Below are 16842 nucleotides of genomic sequence, written 5' to 3' on the forward strand. Positions count from 1 at the left end.
AAACGATAAAGGTCAAAAATCTTAGCCCAATCACCCTGGGTTACTTCCGCAAAGAAAAAACGGTTTTTCCAGTTTCGATCATAATAATCCAAGCAATCCAAGAAATGCATATTAAATGAAGAAATAGAAGAAAAATAATAGAAGATGTCAGATTTCTTCAAGGCTTGAGTCTTGAAGAATACCTTAGCAGTATTGGGCACCCAAGGTAAGTCAATACTATGTGGAAGGCTAAAGCTCGTCTAATGGCGGAAGGCGAGAGTTGAAAGAAAGGAATATTGTAGAAATTGCACATCTCGATCAAAAATTGAGGCGGCGGTAGTCGGAGGCCTGACAAAATTTGAGTTTCCCACAAAGGGATAATAGTCGGGGAAAGATCCTCATCGTCTGGCTGTCCAAAGTTCACACTTTGAGTATGAAGAATAAAATCGGGGTGGGGCAGACGGAGTATTTCCCTTAAAGGAACCAGTTCGAATTCGAAAAGTGAAGAAGGTCCTAAATTTCCACAATCCATGTTGATATCGGCAACACGGCGAGGCATGATTAATAAATAAGGGGAAGATTGAGAGGATACCTGAAAACCTAAGAATGCTCGCCGGAAAGTATGGTCGGAAGGAGAAAGTGGTAAACGAACCAACATCACGGGGAAGATGAAGGTGAAAAGTGAAGAGTAATAATTTGAAATGGTGGTGAAAGGGTTTTTTGTTGAAAAAATGGTAAAATAGTAGGCCAATATTAAATCAGAGGCGAGTAGATATTTGCAAGTAGAAAATATAAGCGCGTGGGAAGATGAAAGGTTTCACACGCGCAGAAACGTGGATAACCACATGGCACCACGTCTAACCATAGTGTCACTTTTTTAGGCCATGACGTCATATTTATCGGACAACCCTGACAAAATAAATGTTTCTGCAAGGTAAAAGTTAAATTTGTTCATTTGAAGTCTTCCCGATAATACTATCCCAAGTAGAACTAGGTCAAAGAATCCTTCTCCTATTAGATTTTCTATTAATTTGTCTATAAATAAAGGAAACCATCTTTATATTATTCATTCAGTATTTTCTTCTCTATCATAGTAAAAGAATATCAAAGGCAACCCGTGGACGTATATCTTTTCGATCGAACCACGTAAATCTCGTGTTCTTTATTGTTTTCTGTTACAATTGATTTTTTAGGGCACAACAACTGAAGTTATACATCACTCTTTTTTCCCCACTTAAAGGTTATGCAAAATCTTCTTTGATAATCAACTTCACGATTATATACCAATCTACAGCAATGAAAAAGATAATCTATATATTATATAAAACATCAGTTTAACGGATATATTTTCCCGGCAAAATTTAAAGTTACGGTTTCTCACACACGTTCTCCCCCAATCTCTCTGAAAACATAGTTTTGGAGCAGTTTTTTTGTGCACCAAATTTGACAGCTTATTTCACAAAATCGTGTGATATTGTGTGAATTGTGATCAGTTATTTTAAGGAGAATCATTTATATCTTCTTCATATAAAACTTCATGCGACGCGGCTCATCCCGTTCTTCAACAGCTTAACTATGAAGAGAGAGAATCTAGGGTTTCTGCAGCAACAACAGGTGATCTCGCAATTTCTACTTTGAACTAAAATTTTGATCCGGTAACAGAGATAATCTAAGGTTTCTTCAACAACAACACAATAATGGCAATCTCTCAATTTCTGCTTTTGATTAAAATTTTGATTAGATCTATCTTCTGTTGCAATATTAGAACAAGGCAATATGTTTATAGCAATCTGTTTGTGTGTATGTTTTCAGGGAATGGGAATCGAGAGTACACTACACACTGTGAGTTTTTTCCGCTCCATCCATTCTCTTTTCTCCAGAATTTTTATCGATATGTGATTTTATTTTTCTTCTCGTGGATTCAATCCACTTTGAAAAAAATAAAAGTGTGAGTAAAATTGCGGATTGTAATACGACCGATCCAATGCAAATTTCTCATGAGTTATCTACTAGAATTGTGGCCAAAACCTCTGCGTCATAAATAAGTCAATCCTTTTACCGGAAAATTCCACACCACAGGTTTCAATTTTATGATTTTAGGATTGAAGTTTTGTTTGGTTTTTTTCATTTGTTAAAAGTTCAATTGATCATTTGCGAAATTGATTCTGATGGGATCTTTTATGGAATTATACAGCGGAAATTTTATGGAAATTGATATAAAGAAATGTTGCAATTATTTTATTGTTAGATTTGGAAGTCTCTTTTAGCATTTATTTTGAATGAGTTTTGCACAAAGGAGCATTGAATGTGTGCTTATGTATTGTTGATGGTTGGATTGATTGATAAAAGTTTGTTGCTTGCATATTGATAGCATTGCTTATTGCCTTTGGTGCGTGGATTTATTGATGTTTTTGATTCCCAAATTAGATCATTTATCTACGATGATAAAACTGAAAATGTTTTTTAGTGGCAATCTATTGTTGAATGCTTGAATAGTTGACTCGCAGAGCCTTTGTTTATGAGTATTAGTATGAGAAAGCTGTAATACATAGCATAAGTAGTTGGAAATTAATGTGTATTGTAATTTAAAACTGTGATTTTGGTAATTGTCGCGCTCGCAAATACTCTTTGTGATGCTAGCTTGATGAAATTAAGATTGTGTGTAGCTATATTTTGCAGCCTTGTGTGACTCAGAAAAGGCGGTGTCATTGGTGATGGACAAAGTTCATGATTCTTCTAACTCATTATGTGTGTGTGTTCGTTCTTGGTTAGTTGTTTGGGATATACTGCCATTATGAGCTCTCTGAGAAGTATATCGATTTTGTCTTGTGGGGGTATCGATATGATGTGCCTTGTATTGATATGATATTCTTCTGTGCATAACTTAAAGTGTATATAGAATGATGTTGCAGGTAGTTCGATGCACTGCGGGGGGATGTGAGGCGAATAAGTAGTATTGAATCTCTTTTCTTTTATGTTTAACCTATTCCCGAGGAAATAATTGCGAAGCCTATTGGAGTTTTTTTGTTTATTATTTGTGATTGTCTGCAACTAAGTTCTTTTGTTATTTGTTATTAATTATGTTGATGAATAAAGTTGCATTGACATTTGGGAAGTTTTGATTAGATTTGTTTTTGCTGTAAATTGAACCCCCATTTCGCACACGTCACACATTAAGGAAGCTGAAAAACACAGCAAAGAGCTTGGCGGTCACGGTTTGAGGTCGCGCACCAGAGATTCCTTTTCCCGAAGAAGGGTCCAACCCACCTCACCACCTACCTTTGCATCTTCAAAATCGGCGATTATGTCGACGTTAAGGTTAACGGTTCCATCCACAAGGGCTTGCCCATCAAGTACTACCATGGCCGCACCGGTCGTGGTCGTGTCTGGAATGTCGCCAAATGCGCGTCAGTGTCGAAGTCAACAAGCAGGTTGGTAACAGGATTATAAGGAAGAGAATCCATGTCCGAGTGGAACATGTTCAACCCTCTAGGTGCCATGAGAAGATCCAGGAGAGGATAAAGAAGAATGACAAATTGAAAGCTGATGCAAAGACGCAGGGAAAAGTTAATGATATCTCAAGGGTGGTTACTAAGGCGTTTTGGCTGCAGGATTTGTGTTCTAATGTTTTGTGGATTTTCCCTTTCCCATATTATCTCATTAGACTTGTGCTCTTCATTTGCTTATGTGATGGACAACGATGATATTGGTAAGTGACATGTCTTATTTTTCTGAATTGCTTATCTCTTTAAATGACATATGTCTTAATTGTTCTTGCTGTAAATCTATGATAAATTGGTTAAGTCAAAATCCATTGCATCTTTTTATGCTAGAGTAGTGACATATTAAATCTTTCTTGAATCAGTTTCACTATTGTTGATCTTGTGATTTTATCTATATTACCATAATTGGACTATGTTTCACCCTTTTGTAAATTATTTGTGATTAAAATAAATAATTTATGATAAATTTAAATTTTAAAGTATTTTGTTTCTCTCTTTTCATTAAAGTTTTAAAACTTTTTCTCTCTCCTTTCTTATTTCAACATACGGTTTTTGCTATCTTTTTTTATCCTTTTCTATATTAATTATATTATGTTTCCTATATTTTAGTTATGTTTTTCTATATAATATTTATTTATTTATATAAATATATTTTCTATATGTTTTTATATAAATTTAATTTTAGATTAACATTTATATATAAAATGAAATATGATTTACATTTACTGTTTTAGTTTATAATAAAATATGAGAAAAAGGACTTTTTGTGTTTATATTCTTTTCAAAAAAATAAATAGGAGAGTGAAATAAAAATATTATTTTTTAAGTGAAAAGAGAGTTAATTATTTGTGGACCATGATGACATTTAATGTCAATAATGAGTTATATGATGGTATTTGTTATGAATTGATTTTTTATTTTATGAAATAACCTATAGAAATCAGACGTCCAAATTAAAAAAATGTGGAATATTGAATTGGGACATGGGAGTATAAAATAGACTGTATACAATAAAATCTATATTTGTATATGTAATAATAGGTTTATATATATATATATATAAACTTAAATTGTGTTACTATTATTATGATTCTATTTTTGTACTTTATAATTTATTTATTAGTATAAGATACTCATTAAATTTAATATTATATTTATTGAATCGAAAATAGTATTATTATACAATACTTTAAATAGAATAATATTTAAATGAATAAAAAGTATTTTTTTTATTATCAATTGATCGAAGTCATAAATAATGATATTTTTAAAAAAATATAAAATATATCATGATTCGTGCAACGCACGGGAGGGGGTACTAGTTGTGTATAAATCTCCAATTGCGTGATCAACCAAGCAGACTTCAAAAAAAAGAACATTCATTGCTTCTTCTGTTACTCAAGAGAGAGAGGGGTAGAGTGGCCCATTTTTTATTTTTTATGTAAGGAAGTAGAGCGGCCCATTTTTTTATTTTTTATGTTAGAGATAATTTTATACTTTTACACAAAAAAATGATCAATTTTTAAAGTTTTTATTCCATAAACTATTTTTTAAATTTATAATAAGAAATAGGCTAATTTCATATATTACCTCTAAATTATACTCCACTATTGCAATGGTAGCTATATTTCGGAGTCCATAATTTTCACAAGCCCAAATCACACATTTTAGGATTCTGTCACTCTCTCTTTCTTTTGATATGTAAAGGATGATTGATGTCAAGAAAGTACCACTCAAGTGTAAAGATAATCATGTACATAACTTTGGCAAAAAAAAACACATTTCCTCAAACAATAAAAGAATCAAGAAATTAACAGTCACAAAGAGACAGAGAGAGCATTTTATTCAGGAAAAGTGAGAACAGCAACAAACTGCTGCCATTATTAAGCAAAGCAGAAAGGCCAAAACAAAACTGAGACCAAACATAACTACCAATGCACATAAACAAGAAGCTTCCATCAGACGAAGAGAGCTCGTCTCACTGGTTCGGTGTGAGGGATGGGAATGATGGGATGGACTGAAGCACCAACTTCCGGCTGCTCCTCAGACCAGACGACGTCTGAGGCGGAGAAACTCTTTTCCTGTTAGGCGAGGACGACTTGATAGGCGACCCTGCTCCTCCTACCAGAAAATGTGGCATCTCCTCTTCCTCCTCAAAGCAAGTCCTCAATTTAGGCGGTTGTGGAAATACTAAACTCGATTTTCCAAAGCCAGAATATGAGCAGATGGGAGGAAAAGAGGCTCTAGGTGGCCTCTTCTTTGAGAATGATTGAAATGGCTGCTGCTGCCTGCAAGATCAAAAACAAAAAACTTCATCTTTCAATTCGCGTTTGCATCGAGCATGCACAACTTGAGAAAAACGTGTCAACTCTGCATACCTCCCACCTCCTAGAGGTGTTGCAGGGGGCACGGTATCCATGCATTGATCAAGATCATCGCGGATTGCAGCCTTATAGATGCTTCTTCTGTCGAGTGTAGCCTTCTCAGTAGTGCCGTTTTCATCTTCTTCGTGCTCATGCTCCGACGCTGATGCACTTGAACCTGATATATACAGAAACTCAAGTTAGCCAAGAAAAAAGCAAATAAGGAAGAGGAGAGTGTGTTTAAGACTCTCACCATCTTTTCTGCCAAATGCATTTTTACAACCTTCGCATCTGCAGTTTATCGAGCATCCAACACCTCCCTTGAAGAGTCGAAAGGTTCACCATCAGATAACAAGACAAAGGAAAGGAAAACGACACAGAATATAGCATAAGTAGGAAAAGATTACTAACTTGATAGCATTCACAGTATTTCTTGAGGCAGCCGGATTTTTTGCAGTTGCATCCTCTTTTATGGCGAGCAGAAGCAGGAGTGTTGGTGAAGTCATCCTGCACGAGACGCAGCAAAAGGTCTTAAACGTGTGTGCAGACACGACAAGCAAGCATAAAGTCCCGAGTTCAAGGTTTCATACCACTATCTCTGATAGAGAATCGGAGGTCCTGATCACTTTGGGAGCAAATGCAAGAGGATTTCTAGACTCAATCTGCTTGCGCGTGGCAAGAACAGTGTCTTCGTGCACGGGCTTGTTGAAACAGTCTATACAAGCACACGGCTCCACACAGTAGACACCAGCAGCGAAGCACTCACAGTAACTACATTCACACTATAAATTAGATAAACATATTCACAAATACTGCCATTGCCATTTTAGGCTTATGCAAATGTGGAACTTACAGTTTCAAACATTTTGATTTTTTGCAATTGCATCGCTTACAAGATTCGCCGTCTCCAACTTGCTCCGACCTACGCCTAAATAATCATATTCAACCGAATAAGAAAGATGGCTGAATAAAAACTATATATCTTCTAATGAAAAACAAGAAACAAGCTCACATACATACCTCCTTTTCTTTGGACTACTCGGATTGATATCTTCATTCGCGATATATCCAGATTCCCGGCTATGATCTTCCACGAGAAGACCACCACTTTCGAAGGTATCAATTTCTCGTTCTAACGAGTAGTCGCTTAACAAGTCTTGGCTAGTAGTTGGAGGAGGCAAATTGGCAGATGAGCTCGGTCCGATCAATAATCTGCCAGAAGCTGAAGACTCGTGGTTGACAATTTTAAAGTCCTTGGGAGTTGCTGCCAGAGCATTCAAATGCAAGCCGATCCCAGGCAATAGACGAGAGCAATCATTTTCTGTCTTAGTCAGAGCTATTTGATTGTCAGAGGAAGCATTGCCATCAGACGCTGTTAGCAGAAGAGGCGAATCAGAAGCTGATCCGTCCTCCATATGCTTCCTACGACCTCCTGCCATCTCAAAGACGAGACAGCGCCTTCTCATACCACGGCATAGACCAGAAAGATTCTGTCAATGTAAAGAAATGAAGTTACATTGTGAAGAATTTTACAGAAACATTCTAATTTGTAATTTTTACCTCATAATCCATCTTTTGATTGGAATTCAAGAATGAAGCATCACCATTTTCAATCATCTCAGTTCCTTCTTCAGGCTGACGAGGCATGTTTTCAGCTGTGTTTCCTCGTTCACCACAAACCACTGCACCAAGGGATTGCGCGTTCTGTATGGCATTTCTAATGCTCCTATAGAAAGTCGTTGCAGGATCAACGGGCTCGTTGTAAGCCTCTGCATTTGGTGATTCAAAGATCAATAGATCAGATGCATCAGCAATCAAACTGTCCCAACTGTTTCCATTGGTATTGACTAACTCCTCCAGATTCGCCTCACCCATGTTTACGCTCCTTTGGTCTTCCACAAATGCTGAAGAAGTGCAAGCATACTCTGCTACACGTTTGGCCTTAAGACAACTCAAGCTCGAGTTCACAATGTCCAACTCACAATTTAGGGTTTCTGCAAACTCAACTACAAGCTTTGAGCATCCATAAGATGGCTCACCAGCATTTTCACAATTTGCATCCAGATTTTCCTTCTGTTCGTCCAAGTTCATAGCGACTTGCATGTTTGGATCAACTGTGTTCCCATCATCAGAGGAGAACTCGGGTTTTGATGGATCTGAAAGACTATGCCTGGACATAGGTAACAAAATATATAAAATAAAATACGAATACGTAAACTCAAGATTGGACAAAGAGTTTACAAAAAATGGAAATGTTACCTGCGAAGAAATCTAGATTCCCTGAGGGAAGTAAGATGCGGTGAACTGAACACGGATGGAAGGGAAGAGAAGCTAAGTGGATTTATCGTCTGAGAGATGTGTACCGGTTTAACCGGCTTGATAGGGGAAAGATTGTTGAGAAAGTTAAAGACAGGGGAGTCCTGCATGCAAATAGGGGAATCATCAGAAAACAATATCACTGAAAACTCAAAGCCTACAAAATGAACACACACACATATTTATTAGGCATAAGATATTCGTTCACAATGGATAACAAGTATAAAATGAGGTATATAACGGCATAGTATATGAATGTGAGCTTCATTTGAATGTAGACACAGTTTATGAATGTAAGCACCATCATACTGGGAGAATTGGATGCAATAACCAAACTCCTCAAATTTGGAAGGTCGATGTGCTGTCTAACAAGAAATACAGCAATTAAAGAAATATCATCAATTTCTCAGAACTGTTAAGTAGATTCTTGAAATATTTCAAGTAAATTGAACTGCTAAATGATAGTAACTACTAATCAACTCATTATGTGAAACAGAATTAAAAGGCATAAAAGAGAGAACTTATTCCCAAGAAGCTTAAGGTGAATCTGGGATCTACTCTACTGCCACATAATATGCGTAATGGGACTTGTAAATTTTCAAATTTATGCAAACAAATGAAAATGCATGCCAAATTTGGCCAAGTCCATTAATAGAACCAGTTATTGAAGGAATCAAGAAAAACAAGATAAAAGCTGGCAATGAAATCCAGTGGTAACAAAAACTTGGCAGGTGGCACAAAAAAAAACAGAAGAATGCAAGAAAATAGAACTCGAATACGATATAATCTATCAATCAAGTAATCAAAAGAACTTACTCAACATCAATGAACCAAATTCAGTTTAAAGAAAGTTTTTTTAAAACTAAAATTTATGTTATCAAACATCAAAATTAACAATTTTCACCCAGCAAATTAAAAGTTAAAAAATGATAGTATCTTGCATGTTTCGGCCAAATCACCTGCAAACCCAGTTCCTACTTCCTAATCAATACACCAATTCAGAAGCAATACAGAAAACACACACACAATAAAAATTGAGAAAGTGTTGAAATAAAACGAAAACAAACCTCAAATTTGGCAATGGAAGTGGCGATCTGGGTGTTGTTGGTTCTCTCTGGAGTATCCATGAGTTCTCTCTCCCCTCTACAATCCCCCATCACCTCCTTCTATCTATTTCTCTATCTAACTCTGCATTGCCTGTCTGAATCAGACAACCACACACACACACAAAAAAAGACACACTATTCTTTTCTTTTGTTTGGTTTGTAAGAAACAAAGGAGTCAAACGAAAGTGGCTGAGATTGAAGAAAGGAGCGGGAAACGGAGGTCAGCAAAGAAAAAAGAAATAAAGAAGGGATTTTTCTTCAAGTAGAAAATCGAGACCCCACTACCCCAACAAATATAAAAGAAACTTAGAAAGAAAAAATACAGTTGCTGCTGTGTTGCATTGTGGATGAAGTTATATATGCACAGCAAACTAAGCCAAAAAAGGGCTGTTGTTGTTGGGAGGGAAAACAGCGACAGCAAAAAGTAACGTAAATAACGCTGAAGAAATTTAATGGCAAATATATATACATGTTTATTATCGAAGATGTGCTGCCATTTTTACAGATATTCTTTGATTATCTTCATTTTCTTCACAACTATTCAACGAAATTCATTTCCGGTGACCTTTTTTTTCTTTTTCTTAGCCGATTTGAATTTTCAGTTACGAAATTTTACGAATTGCTTTTGATTATGTGGGAGGCGGTTTTGTTCGGGTATATTGTTTTTGTTAATTACGGAATAATTTTCATTTAAGAAAGTCATTAGTGCTCTCAATCATTGGCTTAACTACTAGTAAAAATATACATTTTTGCCATCTGTTAGTACTATTTTAGTCAGGATCTGTTACATGCAAAATATATTTGCTGAACTACAAATTCTCTTTTTTTTCTTATATATGCTTAAACTCGTGATTTATCATGTCTTGTGCGAGAACCCAATTAATAAAGAAGTGATCTTGGGTACAATCGGGTGTACCGTATGATCAGATTACACTCTATTGTAGGTTAACTTTATTGTACGGTACACTAATTGTACTTAAGGTTTTGTGTTCAGGAAATTAGTAACCTCCCAATCTTAATAACTTTATTGGAAATAATTAATTTGTAGATATCATTTTCGAATAATTATACGTTACTATTATTTTTTTTTATTACTATTCATATTGCCAATTTACTCTTACTAGTTAGGTCCCACACTTCATTCGGTGATATTTAGGATTAAGGTTTGGGCACGGTCATGATTTTATGTTGGTGCAATTTTTATCGTGATTCTACTAATTATTTTTGCAAACACAATTTGTTCTTTCTTTTTTTTTTCTTTAATGATTCTGTCTACTTTACGGCCCTTCATGACGGCTAAGGAATTATAGTCATTTCCCCTAGGTTTGGTTGTTTTAACTTTTTAACATTCAAAATAGCCATCAAGGAAAACAGAAAACAAAAATAAAACCAAAAAGAAAGAAAAAGATGGATTGAAGGAGAAGCAAAGAATAAGAAAAAGTAGACATATATTTTAAGTTAAATAATTTTTTGGCACTATTAATAATATTTTAAATTATTATAATGCTTTTCTTGTGAATTATGAATATCGATTCGTATCAATTATATCTTTTATTTATTTTTCTACTTTAAAATGTTGGCGTGACTCGCCGAATATCTATCAACATTTATTATTTTTATTAATTTAAATTTTTTATTTTACTTTACTAATTGAAAAATATTCACTTTTGTAAATCTAGCTTGGATTTTTTAATTATAAAATACAAAATAATGTCATTTTGTGCCACGTAAGTTAACAAGAATAACTCTAAATTTATAGTGACATTCGGCGAGTCGCGTCAACTTTTTGAGTAAAAAAAATGACCGGATGGTACAATTGATACAAAATCGATAGTTTATGATTTTAAAAATTATTTTCAATAAATTCAAAAACAAATATAATTAATAGTGCGAAAATAATTTGGAGTTTGAAATGATATTTACCATATATATACTTTATACTCTTACACTAATAGAATAAGGGTGCGTTCACTTTGATGGATGGGAAAATGAGAGATAACAAAAATTTAAGCCTTAAAATGTCTTTTCATCCCACATTTTACATAAAAGAGAAGTTCACCATTTTTCCTTCCTTATTTTCACTTCAAGAATAGATAATATTATCCCTCCATTTTGGTGTGATAATATTATCCCTATTTGAAGTGAAAATAAGGAAGAAAAAAATGGTGAATTCATCTTTTGTGTAAAATGTGGGATAAAAAATAAGACATTTTAAGGTTTAAAATTTTGTTATCCCTCATTTTTCCCATCCATCAAAGTGAACGCACCCTAATAGTATAGCAACATAAATTATATTTGAACAATATTTTGCTCTACAAAGTAACCAAAATAAATAAATAATTATGTTTAATTTCCACACTTTTTAAAATGAATTTTGAGTGTGTGGCCTATTAGAGAACACTTTCAAATCGAGATTGCTATGATGGAATGAAGGTGAGAATGGAATGGTGATTCCTACCTTCATTCCATTCATTTGCTTGGTATATTTTTTTGGTAGGAATCATCATTCCATTTGGAATCACCATTCCTACATCTATGGGAATTACCATTCCTTTCACCTACAATGGTATTAGCCATTCCATTCCATTCAATTACATTCTTAATCATTCTAAATTTATGTTTGACATGTATATTTGTATGAAATATACATTATTTATTATTATTATTTACTCAAAATATATTTATAAAAAAAAATTGATACAAAAATATTTTTAGAAAAAATAAAATATTATCAACTTTATATAAGCAATAGTCTAATATATGGATTGAAATTGATGCAACACATTACACAATCATATACATGGCTTGATATTAATAAAATAAAATAATTTCATTTCATTCCTAAATTTTATTTCTAGCTACCAATTATAGGAACTGAATTAAACAAAGAATCACAATTTCATTCTTTTGGTATTCCTTGTGCATACCAAGCATAGAAATCACTAAGATTTGTCATTCATTTCACAACCTCATTGCATTACTACTTTCATTACATTCCACCTTTATTCCATTCCATCGTACCAATCACCTCCTAAGAACTGAATGTAAACGCAATCAAAATAGAAAAATTGCAATTTGCAAATATGAGTTCAGATTAAGAACGATTTAAGATTATTTGGAGTGGCGATCTCCTTTATTTGAATACGCAAACAAAATATTCATTTTTCTGTTATTCACTTCACATGCACAATTCAACCCTATATTAAAATAGATAAAAATATATTTTTCAAAACTCATAATTTTTTTAAAATACCAGACATTTAGAAACTTATAATTAGAGTGATTTTGGATCCATAGTTTCAAAAGAAGAAGAAATATGAGCTAGATGAAGATAGAAAATATGATTGTAAGTTGTGTAAAACTATAGCAAAATGGGGCTCCATATATAGAGAAAAAGCTTTCGCATTTTTTACTTTTTGAAATAAATAATTATCTAGAATATTAATATTTAAAAATTATAATATATTTAATTAAGTAGCATCAAATGAAAGAGTGCTACATGTCTCTTGACTTCATGATGCCTTTAAGTTGGTCATCCGCCTAATGCCATCCCATTATCAAGAATTTTACTTCTTTTTTAAATCCTAAATTTTGTGTTTTATGGTGACACTGTTATTCAATATCAATAATATGGATACACAAACAAACTCCAACCTATCAAACAACTTGTAATATCATGTATTTTTTTAGTATCGACTTGAAATCCTAAAAATCGTAAGCATGCATTATCCAATAATTATTAGAGTTTGTGTAGAAGGAAACCAAGATTTGGTGAATGCATCGCGAAAATAATAAATAAACAATAATAAAAATAGAATTATAAAACATGCCAAAATAGTAGAAAGCGCATTAATGTTTGGCGCGCCGGAGAATTTAAACGGGTGGGACCATACGTGATCGGCCACGTGAGGTCTACAATTACTAACCATGGTCCCGCCAGCACCTAATTATCTAACCTCTGAGAAATTCTTCAACGCGACAACATACTTCTCGTGAAATTAGTATTTATTATTACATTCGCCATCAATTATTATGTATTTATTGCTCTCACATTTATGTTTGTTAGATTGGTCGACACATTAAATTTTTCTACTCATTTTTTTTGGAAATGACCGTGTCAGCAAAATTGGTAACTGAGATTTTAAGTACAATTCTTTTAGGGAATAATAGCCTCCAAATTAGTATTTAACTTTTAGTATTAAATTTTAACACTAGTGCTATTTGGACAAAATTTGTCCGGACAAAAATAAGGTTACAAATTTTTAAAAATCAATTTATTTATAAATTTTGATTCAAATTTAAAAGGATTCAGTTAGTTTAATTGTTTTCTCCATATTGTAGTTTTTTTGTAATTTTTTAACAAATTTTTTGTTTTTTGTTATTTTATTTGTAGTTTGTGTACTTTAAAAATAATAATAATTAAAAAGGTTATCAAAAAATTACAATATAAAGAAAACAATAAAACTAGCTAAATCCTATTTTATTTTGAACCAAAATTTTAAATAAATTTATTTTATAAAGTATTTAACCATATTTTGTCCGGACAAATTTTGTCCAAATAGCATTATTGTTTAAATATTTGTCTGGTAATTACTCTGCTTCCACTTTCATTTGATTTTGCCAACCAATTTGCCAAATTTGAAAAATGATTGGCAGATTACTTTTTTTTATATATATAAATTAAGAAATTTAAGACCGCACTCAAACCCAAGGACCTCAAGGTTTTGGGCATTAACCTTCTACCGCCAAGCCAACACCCGCACATGCAAATTACTCTTTTTTTGACTTGAACGAGGGGGAGTGGTAAGTTTGAACTCTAAACCTTACTGTTTACAAACAGAAGTTCTCACCGTTTGGATGTTCTCTTGGGGACAAGAGGATTCATTACTTAATCATGTGATTAATTTATATCAGGCCCAATTATCAAGAGGGTATTTTGATGATATAAGATATTTTATTCATATATCAAGAGACCAGAAAAATAGTTCTCTTGTCGTAAATTTCTAGTCATAAATTCTTGATCTTTCTTTGACATCTTTTATCATAACTGAAGTTTGTTATTTCATTTAAGCATTGCCTCATTGGTTTTGAAATTCAGATCAGAAGAGACCAGTTAGATCTATATATTTTCTTTTTGGTACAAATGTGCAATTGCACATCTGACATTCATGTTAAATTCTTGCCTACTAGGTAAAAGTAAACAAAATTGGTAAATGTACTAAGTAATTTTGTCTGGTTCGATCATTATTTTTCTATCTTTATACAACCGAATACTACATATATTTATATTTACTTTTTACTGTTACAGCATTTGAGGTGTAAATGCATCGCTCGTGAAATATTTAACTAACTTTCTTTTGTTAAAAGGCATTAAAAAAAGGTTTATTTTGTTAAAATTACGCATTCGGACTATTATTATTCATTTTTGTGAAACCCCCCATATACTGTATTAATTTGTGATGATCTCGCATTACGTACGAGTATTTTGAAAAAATATATATCATGTTAATTGTGAGAATGTCGATTCAACTAATTAGAACATTCGAATGGAACAATTATCGCATTAATTTTGTGGCATATACTTATGGCACATTGAGCGACCTCATTCAAATCAGCTGATGAACACTTTGAGTCGTGTATAAATACATTTTTGTACATTTTAATTTCTCTATTATATTATGTATATATTTTTATTTTATTATTGCAATACACGTCAATTATATATTTATGATATCATGTCATATAATAATATACATGTAGCTACGATGGTGCACATATAAGTGGAAAATTAAGGATTTTCTGGCAACGTACATTTTCTATATTTGAAGTTTGATATTAATTTCAAAAAGTTAATTTCCATCCAATTGAGGTTTGATGATGAAGACTTTTGCTTATGATCACTTAAAATACAAATATGTTTTCAATTTTATAATAATTAGAAAGAAATTACTTGGCGAGATTGTGCAGCATACATTAATAATAATAAAACATGAAAAATGTATAATAAGAATCTTGTACCAGCATTTTGAAGATCATCGTGTGCTTATTATTGCAATGTGTGTATTTAGGGAGAGTTTATTTTGAGTGATAGGATGAATAAATAAATATATTATAAAGTAATTAATCATTTGTTTTGACAGATTGATTAATTTTGAGTTTATCTGATAATTTTATTTTCCACGTAATCAATATTATGCATTATCAATTTATCATATCATTCAAAGTAAACGTCACTTTAGAGATTTTATTTTTTATATAGTTGGAAATATGACACTGGAACTACTATTCGACTTAAAAGGAGTAGTAGTAAAATGTAATGCTTCATATTACTATTCAATCTTTGGTAACGAGTTTTTCAAAAAAAATAATGTTTCTACTAGAAGAAAAAGTTGGATAGATATTTATGGTCGCCTATGTAGCTAGTGTGCATTAATTTCATCATGGCACAAAAAGATGATCATTGCACCAAATAAATTAATGAAAACAAGGAGATGAGTAGTGCTATTTGGATAACAATAAATCTATGCAGCCACATTGTGGTCACCCACACACTAATATAATAAGGATAATCTTGATTGTTTAATTTATTTTTTTAAATAAAAATAGGATTTAGTTATTTTATTATATTCTCTACATTGTACTTATTTTTTTTAATTTTTTTTTGCATTTTTTATTTTTAATTTATTTTTTAATAAAAATAAAAAAGTTACCAAAAAATTACAAAAAAATAACTATAATATAAAGAATATGATAAAATAACTAAATCTTATTTTTATTTTAAAAAATAAGTTAAATAAATTAAATTATTTTCTACTTAGGTAAATTGTGGGTAGCCACAATGTGGCTGTTTAGCATTACTCTTTGGATAAAATACGTTCGAACAATAAAAAAAGTTAAATATTTTAAAAATTGATTTATTTGAATAAAATTGTTCACATTTAAAAGGCATGTAATTTTTGCACTCAAATAATTATTTTTAAAAAAAAACATTACAAAAAAGTGCAATGTGGAGGAAATAATAAAACTAACTAAATCTTTTTTTTTGACCAATTTTTTTTAAATAAATCAAAATTTTAAAGTATGTAACCATTTTTGGTCTGTGAACATATTTTGTCCAAATAATATTATTAAAAGAAGATATATATGAGATATCTACCAACTTTTGATTTTTACTTTAACCCCTTTCACTTTGTCTAATTCTCAATTATTTATTCTTTTCGTAACTTTTTTCTTCCCTTCTAAATTGGAAGCTGCTTTTATTTGTGGTCCCGAATATATTTTGGACAATGGACATAGCCCTTAATGTCACGTGACACCCTCACCATCTTCTTCCTCTCCAAAATTTGATTATAGTACAGTGTCAAACTCTGAAATTAATAGTAAACAAAATTATGTTATTTGTATATACTTCTACCTACATTCTCTGCATACTATAAAGCTCTTGCATGTCCGGTCTAGCACGTGACATTTTGATTTATGATATTCAAGTTTCTTTCTCATTCTTAAACACAAATTAATTTATTGTTTAATTTATTTCATGAAGAGATTATGTCGATATTTAAGAATGACACAGAA

General features: G+C 32.3%; 2 protein-coding genes across 5 annotated transcripts; one reads left to right on the forward strand and one right to left on the reverse strand.

Annotated features, from left to right (window-relative positions):
* Nucleotides 1-1137: 1137 nt before the first annotated feature.
* LOC131001133 (uncharacterized) lies at nt 1138-3715 on the forward strand. 3 transcript variants are annotated; one of them, XR_009093864.1, is made up of 3 exons: nt 1138-1593; nt 1792-1821; nt 2879-3715. XR_009093864.1 is itself a non-coding variant. In XM_057927383.1 (3 exons), exons 1-3 carry the CDS (start codon nt 1555-1557, stop codon nt 3416-3418), a joined length of 330 nt encoding a protein of 109 aa, XP_057783366.1. In that variant the 5' UTR covers nt 1307-1554; the 3' UTR covers nt 3419-3715. The 3 variants fall into 3 exon arrangements, 1 of the variants encoding a protein (XP_057783366.1); XR_009093863.1 differs by having other exon boundaries at nt 1204-1593; nt 2892-3715; XM_057927383.1 differs by having other exon boundaries at nt 1307-1593; nt 3158-3715.
* Nucleotides 3716-5194: 1479 nt separating this feature from the next.
* Nucleotides 5195-9681, reverse strand: LOC131001134 (protein tesmin/TSO1-like CXC 3). Of its 2 annotated transcripts, XM_057927385.1 has the most exons (11): nt 9229-9666; nt 8105-8265; nt 7717-8015; nt 7406-7614; nt 6866-7335; nt 6699-6773; nt 6436-6616; nt 6257-6352; nt 6099-6165; nt 5861-6023; nt 5195-5770 (listed from the first exon to the last, which is right to left on the reverse strand). In XM_057927385.1, exons 1-11 carry the CDS (start codon nt 9316-9318, stop codon nt 5461-5463), a joined length of 2121 nt encoding a protein of 706 aa, XP_057783368.1. In that variant the 5' UTR covers nt 9319-9666; the 3' UTR covers nt 5195-5460. The 2 variants fall into 2 exon arrangements, with proteins under 2 accessions (XP_057783368.1, XP_057783367.1); XM_057927384.1 differs by having other exon boundaries at nt 7406-8015; nt 9229-9681.
* Between the last annotated feature and the right edge of the window lie 7161 nt (nt 9682-16842).

The sequence above is a fragment of the Salvia miltiorrhiza genome, chromosome 8, assembly GCF_028751815.1.
Source record: "Salvia miltiorrhiza cultivar Shanhuang (shh) chromosome 8, IMPLAD_Smil_shh, whole genome shotgun sequence".
Lineage (NCBI taxonomy): Eukaryota > Viridiplantae > Streptophyta > Magnoliopsida > Lamiales > Lamiaceae > Salvia > Salvia miltiorrhiza.

Coding starts and splice junctions, on each gene's coding strand:
- LOC131001133 (XM_057927383.1), top strand. CDS start 1,555: ATGAAGAGAGAGAATCTAGGGTTTCTGCAGCAACAACAG. Junction 1,594..1,791: donor GGTTTCTGCAGCAACAACAG/GTGATCTCGCAA, acceptor GTATGTTTTCAG/GGAATGGGAATCGAGAGTAC. Junction 1,822..3,157: donor TCGAGAGTACACTACACACT/GTGAGTTTTTTC, acceptor TCACACATTAAG/GAAGCTGAAAAACACAGCAA.
- LOC131001134 (XM_057927384.1), bottom strand. CDS start 9,318: ATGGGGGATTGTAGAGGGGAGAGAGAACTCATGGATACTCCAGAGAGA. Junction 8,266..9,228: donor CTTCCATTGCCAAATTTGAG/GTTTGTTTTCGT, acceptor ATTTGCATGCAG/GACTCCCCTGTCTTTAACTT. Junction 8,016..8,104: donor GAATCTAGATTTCTTCGCAG/GTAACATTTCCA, acceptor ACCTATGTCCAG/GCATAGTCTTTCAGATCCAT.